Genomic DNA, 9,693 nt, shown 5'->3' with positions numbered 1-9,693 from the left:
AGTGGGTTTCCCACTAGGGACGCCGTGAGCTCCCGTATCTCTTGCACATACTCGTGCAGTTCGCGTCTTCCTTGTTTACACGCGAGGAAGCGCGAACGCTGGCGGTACTCGTAGTTCGCCGGGAGGAACGCGGCTCGGAGCTGTTCGCACAGCTGAGCCCAGGATGTGAAACATCCAGGGGATGTCGCTTCCCGAGTGTACACCCAACTCTTAGCACGACCGCTAAGGTTGGAGAGTGCAAAAGCAACACGCAGTTGCTCGGTCGAGATCAGAGCCGCGTCCATCGCGAGCTCTACTTCTCGGACCCAGAAGTGAAGGTTCTCGCCTTCCTTCCCTTCATACGGCTTTACCTTCAGCCGTATTGGCTTCGGGTGAGGCGGGTTTGCTTCCGCCGCCGGAGCCTGCAGGTTCTCCCGCACATGCGCGATGAGGCCCTGCTCGTACGCGTCGAATGCATTGACGCGCTCGAGCTGCTCAGCCGGTGTTGATACCACCAGGCTCTGCAGGGCCTCCATCCCGAAGATGCCTGCCATCTTCCGAACCGACTCGAACTGAGAGTCGTTCATATGGGAGAAGTCGTTCCTATCCATGGCAACGAACTTCGGAGGTTCAGGTAGTCTACCCGCGATGGCGTGGATTGACTACAAGTGCTACCAAGTGTGACGGGGTCACACAGCACCTTGCGCTAGAGGAAGTTATCTTCTGAGAGTATACAAACTCTCAGTGAACGGCAGTTCACAGGTCCCCTCTTTAATTAAAGAGAGCGAAGTGACCTAAATAAGGTAGATTGTAAACTGAGTATATTTATAGGTAGGTTAAGTTTGAGGTTAATACAAACTATCAGTTACCTATAGAAATGCAATGTCATTTAACCAATGGTTGGTTTTGAATGACCTTGGTACCTTGTACCAAATATCCCGGAGTATGACATGTCATACTCCTGAAGTGTGAAGTGTCACACTTCATGTAACCAGGGTACACTTAGTGCCACGTACCCCGTTACACGCACCCACTCCTGCCACGGCATGTCCGCCAGTCTCATCGCCTCAAACGCGCCCAGCCAGGCTTTCACGCCGAAGCAAATTGCCGCTTTCTTCTTCAAGCCAGTTCTTGATGAAGAAGGCGACCCGACTGGTTATCACGCCTGTAAGGCCTGCGGAAAACGACGCAAGCACGTCGCTAGGAATGGCTACACTAATTTGGTGACGCACGTGCGCACCGCTCACCCTCGGTTCGAGAGCGACATGCGTGATGCCTCCGAAGCTGCTACGGGGACTCTTGTATCTTAAGTGAGCCAAAAAGCCTCCAATCGATACGCATGGCTCAAGTGGATCGTCATGGACAACTTGCCCCTTTCCTTTTGCGAGTCAAAGGCAACGCGCCGGTACGTACACAAATTTTAGTCTTACTAAATGTAAAATGGGCTAAATTAATTTGATCAATTTTGTGACAGGTACTCTAATTTGGCGAATGTGTCTGTAGACGCACTGCTTACCAACATGGAAGGTGTCACGAAGGTCGTAGAAACAACGATCGGACGCGATATGCCCAGTGACTTTGGACTCATACTCGACGATTGCAGCTTCGGGACCGAGCAATACCTGGGCGTTCACGCGTGCTACGAAACCTCTAGCGGCCCACAATACCCTCTGTTATCCATCGCTCCCGTTATGGATGAGCCGGACGACAACCTAACCGCAGAGGGCCATCTATGGGCTATCGACCGTTTTTTGCCATTTTTTGGTAAAACCATTCAAGGTGTAAGATTCTTAGTCGGTGACAACTGCGCAGTCAATAAGCGGCTCGCAAACCTCATGGAGGTGCCGCTTGTTGGCTGCGCCAGTCATAGATTAAATCTTGCTGTGCGTGATTTCCTCCGTCCCCATGAGGATATCCTCGAAGAAGTGCAACTGCTGATGCGCAAGCTACGTACTCTGAACCAAGCAGCAAAATTGAGGTACGCTAATTTTGTGAATTGTGATTTAAGTATCGCAAAAGTGTTTTCATAATTGTATTGGACTAAAAAAATTGTTTTACGTTTTAAATAGACTCAAAACTCCATTGGTTGCGGTCCTGCGTCAAAATACGCGCTGGTCATCGACGTTCACGATGCTGGATCGTTATGTTCGCTTGCGAGAGGTTCTATCTGCCGACGACGACGATATTGCGGACCTGCTGCCGTCCAGATCTTCCCATCGCCGGCTAGAGGACTTGCTGGCTAAGCTACGTTGCGTGAAGTCGATTTCGAAGAAATTACAGTCGGACACTCTCACACTTTTGGACGCTCGGGATTTATTTGATGGATTGCTGGAGGAGCGACCGTCATTTCGCAATTATCTGTGTAAGTGCTTGTACTGGTATTCCTTATTTTACTTATGTATTAACTAACGTATGAAACAAATTACGTTTTTTTATTTACAGCTCCTTACGCCGACATCGTGCACTCACCGGCTTTTGAAGCTGCTGTAGTCAAAGTGCTCGCCGGTGAGGCAGCGATGTTGACTTTGGAGGAGTCAGCGCAACTGAAGCCGTTTAAAGTTCCTGCACCGACTCGCGAAGTGGTGACCTCTACCGGGACGGACGGATTTGCTGACAGCATCTTAAAGCATCGCAAAATTGCAGCAGAGCAGTCGACGTACAAGTTGGTTTCTGCTATACCTCCGACGTCCAATAAAGTCGAAAGGCTATTCAGCGTCGCCCGTGGTGTTTTACGCCACCAACGACGCCGCTTGTCGCCCATGACTTTGGAAATGATACTTTTCCTGAACGTCAACGCGATCTATCGGGACGTGTCAACAGTAGAGGCCAGTCTTTAAGTCGTTCCTTTAATACAGTCCAGTTTTGACTTGATTGCAGTATTTTATTTTACAATGTGCTCGTTTTTCAGTTATTTATTTTCCTGCAACAGCAGCCTCGATCAGTTATGTATTTGACAGTAATACTTTCAGCAGCTTTATATTGTATTTACGGAATCCCTGCTCACGTGTGTGGGAGCTATATCTACCTGGTTTACTCGCACAAAATATGTCAAAAGGATTCGTTCTCCTTGTAGACAACCTATACGGTCACGTCTCAACAAAGCCCGACGCTATCGTGTGCAATGAACTGGGTTCAACTCTACAAGCTCTTCCTAAAAATGTAACGTCGGTCTGCCAGCCCTTAGATAAGAGTATTATGGGCCCCTTGAGTACCATGCTGAAAGAACACTGGCTGACGGAAAGGCCAGCACCTCTTCCCCCCGGACAAGAGACAAAAGAAGAAGATTGCGAAGGAAAAAGGGCTAGCTGCTATTAACCGAGCCATCAAAGCTTGGGAGATGGTAAATCCCACCACGGTCACGAAGCCATTTAGCAAAGCCCTTCAAACTAAGTTTTAGCAAAATACAGCTGCCTCTTTATTTTGCTTATAATAAATGACTAAATTGAAGTTGACCTTCAAAACCTTCAAATCAAATATGAAAAACAACAGCCAATCATTTAGCACCTGCAGGGGTGGCAGTTATGTTCTGTCTACCGCTGTACTCGATCCGATTGCTAATCACCTTACCAAATAGGTGCGATTCATCCTCCTCCCGACCAATCAAGAAAAAAACGATGATGGTCACCACTACTCGCCTAGCTGATTGACTACATGTACTGGCCTGCCTGTTTCACTCTTGGTTATATAATCGAATGCTCGAAATGTTGTCATACATTGCAATGCATGCTCACCGCTCACCTAGATCGTGAGGATGGTCCCGGCACAAGATGAACGGTAGCTCACGCACAGGATGATAATGGCATAGTCCATTAGCTCGGATAAGAACCTGTCGGGGCTTGAGGTCTCTATGCACTACCCACACGAGGCGATTCTAGCATCCACTACGCAGAGCTGGGGTGGGCTGTGACGACCACCGACAGGGTCATGAGATGCCATAGCTACAAGTGTAGATAAGTGACAGCTGTTTACCCATAAAATAACATATGAGAAAACACAGTTTTCTCGCGGTCGTAAAGTCTTGTTCGATCAAAACGACTACCAAATAATTTATTTTTGTATGGATTGCAAAAAGAGCATGAAAGTGCCCTATCGGTGACGCAGGGCAATAGGTAATGCAGATAAAACTGGCAACCACAAAGAGATAGATACCTGGGTGCGCTAAAGGCCCTGGCTTGAGTATATATTGGGTTTAGCTTCTTGCAGAGCAACAGCAGCGGCCCATGTATATATAGGCGCAAAACTTTCAGAACGTGCAGTCGCCTCTTTTTTTGTCAAAACCAGGGAGATACGTCTCCAGATCCAGCTCAGACGGGTCGACTGTAAACTGACAGGGCAGCCATTACCAGATTATCTTAAGCGATGCTTTCACTTTGAGGCGAACGTCGCAGCGAGCTAGCACCAAGTGAGTGCAGCTAAAGCGCATTGGCATCCAGCAGCAAGTAGGAATCTAGCCGACCACGGCATCCGATTAGACCAGTGAGCAACAACGCCGAAGCCGATGAAGGTATTGCCGGGAAAGACGAGGAATCAGGACACGAAGACGGCGGGCGACGAGGTGAAGATGGGCAGCGCGAGGTGCAAGCTCGGCTAAGTCAGCAAGCTCGGCTAAGTCAGCAAGCTACCGAAGAAGCGCGTAGAGCGCGCCTTGAGACAAAATCGGAAAAGGCTAGACTTGCCCCCCACTTCTTTTACGATTGTGCTGCTGGTAGGCCCCGCGGGGAGTACACCACCAGCGAATTACCACAAGATCCTCAGTAGAGCGAATCTTTTTGCGAAGTGTCCGACCAAGCCAAAAATAAAAATTTAGGCTTGGCTGTCAAAATCTCAAACTCGGGTCGTATACTACATTCTCGATGGTCTTTTCCTACTAAAAGGGAGTGTTATTGTATCGTAGCTAGCTGAAAATAGCTCGAGTTCAATAGATGACAGAAGTGCTGACTAGAATACAAAAGTCAATGATGTGCTGATGTAGGGAGGTTGTGGAAACTTTTAAGAGACAGCCATTCGTTTAACCGACAGGGGTGGTCGGTCACTTTCTATATGAGCTGCTCTTTTCCTCAACCTAGCTTTCAGACACATGAATATGTGACTGCTAGAGCTAACGTATATAAGTCTCCATTAAAAAAAGTTAATGAAATGAAGACTTGAATCTGTATTTACATTAGCCCTACCATAAATTTTATTGTATTTATTTTACATTTTTTAGTATTATACGTGTGACAAATAAGAACGATACTTAGAGTACTTGAAAATTTCCAGCCTAACTTTTTTCCAATAAAGCTTACGGAGAGAAAACTACGTGACATCTGGAAAATTATATAAATACTAAATTCTAGAACATGTGTATATTCTACATGTTAGTACCGGTAAGCAAAAAAGTGGAATGGTCCTCGAATTGGGGTTTTCGCTGTAACAGCCCGCGTCTGCGTCTACATGTATTGGAGGATTTGTGTAAACCCCAGTCTTATTAAATAGAAGCGCTATTTACATAATCGGAAGGCCAAGATGTATACACACGGTGAAATTTTGCAGTAACATGTACGTCGAAGTAGATCCTAGTTAGTATTGGTAACATGCAAAGGCCATAAGGTACTTCACCATTGTATTAATAATGTGGATCTGTGCCACAATCAACGCCACAATCGGACCTGGAAGATTTTTTTGTCGAAACTGAGTTGTCGTGATCTGCAGCACCAGTTCAAATCCCTTTAGCTTAGATGGCACAACAGCGCGATCATGTGATACTATACACGTATACTCGAAATCACTACCGGAAAGATTTAACTAAGTACCGGTACCAGGAGCAATTACTGTGTCCGGGTATCTAAAATACCTACGTAAAACATGTCCGTACCGGTACCGGTAAGTAAAATGCGTATCAGTATACACGTTTGACCCAAAAGCTTCGTTAGAAAAATGTCCGCTCTGTGCAGCAATCATTAATTCATCTTAGTAAACACCAATTTAAGAAACGAGCAGAAACCAGCTCCTTTCCGGTGACGCGATGCTCGTCGCGGTGATACACGGGGAAAGTCGCCGCACAGTATCCTCGCGCTGTCGGCACAGTATGCTGCATACTGTATGCATGATGCATTGCATCCTAGTCGCGGACGGATATAAACCGGATACGGAGATGCTTTGCAGGGAAGCCCGCTGTACATGTACACGTATTTCAGCTAATAACTACTTTTGAAGTAGTTATTAAAAAGGTTCCTATGGAAACCAGTCTATCAAACAGTTATTGATCCAGTACATGTGCCTAGAGTACAGTCTGTATCATGCACCGGAACCCTGCGAGTTGCTGCACAGGGGATGGGCGGTGCTCCGTCTCGGTTGAAACGGTGCTGCGCATCCTTCTTCCTTCAGTTATTAACATGCGAGGTGGCAGGCATCCGGCGACTGGTATTAAGTATTAACCCTCAGCACCCATCGCCATTTGGGTGAAAGCTGCAAGATTAAAGCGCGGTAGACCTGATCTATTTATTAATAAAAAAACTATTCTATTAAAAGTTCACAGTACCTCGGCAGCTCATGTATTTTCTTAGATGCATGTACACATCCGGATGAACTGTACGGGCTGTCACTGCTTTGTCCTCATGTGGTGCTCCGTATCTTCGTCAGGAAGTCTCTGCTCTGCTCTGCTGCAACAGCAACTTGTTGCAGCAGGACAGCATTTTGCATGTGCAAAGCCTCAGCCGCCTCTAATCCCTGGCACTCGATGCAGCCAAGTCGGGGAATGGAGCGCGGCGAAGTTGCAGCTTTGCACGGACACTTGCGCCCAGTATACTTGCTGTGGCAAAAGAGCCGTCAAAGCGCATCGACTCTGTCCGGGTGAACTCAACCAACGTCCTGCGTGAGAAAGGCAAGTCTGCAGCGGCGGACCCGAAGAAAGGTTGAATCGCTCTTCGCTTTCGGTCTCCTCGCGAGCTGGTTTCACTTTGGAATTTTTCTTCACGCGGAGAAGTTCACCCAAGCAGCAGCTACACTTTGACATCGCGCCGCTCGACCTTCTTCCTTCGTGTCGTTCAGTTCTCCGCAGATGGCGACCTCAAACGGCAAGACTGCCTTCTTCACTATGGAGGACGCTAAGGCGTCTTTCAACCTCTTCTGCTGCGTCTGCGGTATCGGATCGCTGGCCATGCCCTCCAACTACGCCCGTGCCGGTCCGTTTTACGCCTCTATCGCCTTGGCCTTCATGATCTTCGCCAACACGTACGCCACGCTCAAGCTGTCCAAGGTGATGCTGGTGGCGCCGTCGTCGGTACGCACGTACGGTGACCTGGGCGAGTGGGCTCTGGGCAAGTGGGGCCGCTTCTTCACGGTGGTCTCTCAGATGGGTGTGTGTCTGCTGGTGCCGTGCGCCTTCCTGGTGCTGGGTAGCACTCTACTCGAAGTGCTCTTCCCGGACTGTTTCAGTCAGACTGTGTGGATCATCTTCATGGCTCTCATGGTCATCCCGGTGTGTCTCATCCCGACACTGAAGGAGAGTGCCGGCATGGCCTTTGCCGGTTGCATGGGTACGATCGTCGCCGACATCATCGCCGTTGTGGTGCTGCAGTATAACATGCGTGGCCACGGTTCGATCCCGTCGCCCGACATCACGGCTCACCAGGTTCTGACCTGCTTCGGTAACCTTGCTCTAGCGTACGGTGCTGCTATTGTGGTGCCCGACCTGCAGCGCGAACACTCGCAGCCTCAGCGCATGCCGCGGGTGGTTGTGATCACCATCCTCTTCATCTCGGGCTTCTTCGTGGCGATTGCTCTTGCTGGCTACACTGCCGGCGGTTGCCAGCTCTCCGGTAACATTCTGTACTCGATCGTGAGCACGTCGGACCCTCTTGGTCTCGCCCCGTTGGGCTTCACCGCCGACCGTGGTGCCGTTGTGATGGCGTACCTGTTTATGCAGATGCACATTTCCATCGCTTTCTCGACGCTCATGATGCCTCCGTTCTTCATGGCCGAGCGCCTGGTTCTGGGCATGCACCAGAGTCCCGAGATCGTGCGCTTCAACGCCGAGCACGACCAGGCCAACGTGGACCTCGACATGGAGATTCAGGAGAAGCGTTCGTACATGGAGAGCTCGACTCCCGTGGACCCGGCGAACCGTCAGGTGTCTGCGTCGAGTCTGGTCGAGAAGACGGAGGGTCGGATGTCGCACCTGCGTGTGGCTCTGGAGTTCGGTGAGCATGAGGAGGAAGACGAGTCCTACCGTAAGAACCCGCTGCACTACATCGCTCTTCGCATTTGTATTATCGCGATCCTGGTGGTGGTTGCCGTGCTGGCGCGTAAGCGTTTCCTCGACCTGCAGGACTTCACGGGTGCCACTGCCCACACGACGAGCTGCTTGTTGTTGCCGTTGATTATCTACATGCGCGTGTCCTGGAACCGAATGTCGATCTTCGACAAGGGCGCTTCGATTATTTGCATTGTGGTGTGCGCCTTCACGGGTTGCTACGTGATGATCCACGCCGGTGAGCACCTGTTCGCCCCTTCGGACGACGACACTCTGTTCCCGTACTGCGAGGAAGAGTTTATGGATGCGCCGTACTACATCCGCAACAACAGCACCAACTAAGCCGAAACCGAGCCGCAGCAGCGCTTGGAGCAGCGCAGCTTGGTAGAGTCGATATATCATAGTTTTTTTGTGGTATTAAGGATAGATTTATATCCATGCCCGACATATTCTAATGGACGACAAGTACATGTCTACACCTCTAGTGAAAATCAAAACGGTTAACGTCAAAATCTCAACATTAAAATTTTACAAAACCTATATTGTGATTTTGTATCCAGAGCAAAATGGATATTATCCAACTCAAATGGCTACTTTCCGTACTCCATCGGCTCGGAGCGTTTAGCAGCAGCAACAGCGTGTAGTGCTGTAATCGGAGCTCTTTTCGTGCCTTTGAGTAACTGAGATAATTGATGCCACAACAGGTTTTTAATTCCTCTTTGAAAAATTACATTGCCAACACTTGAGCTTCTACAAAACTGTCGCAATTTCGCTTGCTGCACAGCGTGAACACAGCTCGAAGCAGCAGTAGAGCATCGCGGAGGCTGAGAAAGCATGGCTTGTAGTTTTGATTTTGCACTACCGGTTACCTATTGAACTTTAAGCTTCAGCAAACTTCAAAGTAATAGCTTATAATTACTACTTGAATTATTTTTATTGTAAATACATTGTGTGTTGCGGCTCTCGTAGTGACAAAGCAATCTCCTCAGGAGAGTCTCCTGCGCAGCTGGAGCATCTGCCCAGCTCCAGCGATGGTGCATACAACCTGGAAACCGCACGACGTATCCGGATAATAAGCGGGTGAAGCTGACATCCGATAATTCAAACGCAAGTTTACATGTTATCAGTTTCACAACCAGTAAATGACCCTGTTCAGTGGCTTCATCCATCAGCCATTTGCTTTAGCTACTGTAGCAGTACCGATTGTAGTATAGTCGACAGCACGATGGACATTGTCAACAGAATTTTCATTCTCCTGCAGCAGCATTAGATTCCAGAAACACCTAATCACTTTGAAAGTGCTAGCTTAGCTACTGTGTCACAGCGCCAATAGCTAATAGAGTAGGAGAAAGAGGAATATACATCCGAAATACCACACGCCGTGAACGGATGCTGCCATTAGCTGCGATATTTTTTCCGGAAATGTGAGGTATTTTCCATTTACGTTTATTTCCAGACCATTTGAATGCTAACAATCACTC

At 48.6% G+C, this 9,693-nt stretch overlaps 3 protein-coding genes across 3 annotated transcripts; 2 read left to right on the top strand and 1 right to left on the bottom strand.

The window, feature by feature from the left end:
• Positions 1-4,506: 4,506 nt before the first annotated feature.
• PITG_17801 (uncharacterized protein) lies at positions 4,507-6,331 on the bottom strand (the record flags this gene model as incomplete). The annotated part of the gene is made up of 5 exons (XM_002896597.1): positions 4,507-4,566; positions 5,265-5,285; positions 5,578-5,723; positions 5,772-5,803; positions 6,264-6,331. The coding sequence occupies 5 exons, from the start codon at positions 6,329-6,331 to the stop codon at positions 4,507-4,509; spliced, it is 327 nt and encodes a 108-aa protein (XP_002896643.1).
• Positions 6,332-7,018: 687 nt separating this feature from the next.
• Positions 7,019-7,919, top strand: PITG_17800 (Amino Acid/Auxin Permease (AAAP) Family; the record flags this gene model as incomplete). The annotated part of the gene is made up of 2 exons (XM_002896596.1): positions 7,019-7,806; positions 7,886-7,919. The coding sequence occupies 2 exons, from the start codon at positions 7,019-7,021 to the stop codon at positions 7,917-7,919; spliced, it is 822 nt and encodes a 273-aa protein (XP_002896642.1).
• Positions 7,920-7,957: 38 nt separating this feature from the next.
• On the top strand, positions 7,958-8,554 carry PITG_17799 (amino acid/auxin permease-like protein; the record flags this gene model as incomplete). The annotated part of the gene is made up of 1 exon (XM_002896595.1): positions 7,958-8,554. One exon carries the CDS (start codon positions 7,958-7,960, stop codon positions 8,552-8,554), a length of 597 nt encoding a protein of 198 aa, XP_002896641.1.
• Positions 8,555-9,693: the final 1,139 nt, after the last annotated feature.

The sequence above is a fragment of the Phytophthora infestans genome, genomic scaffold (genome assembly GCF_000142945.1).
Source record: "Phytophthora infestans T30-4 supercont1.56 genomic scaffold, whole genome shotgun sequence".
NCBI lineage: Eukaryota > Oomycota > Peronosporomycetes > Peronosporales > Peronosporaceae > Phytophthora > Phytophthora infestans.
Note: the sequence above shows the minus strand (reverse complement) of the source record. Positions and strands in the feature narration are given on the sequence as shown.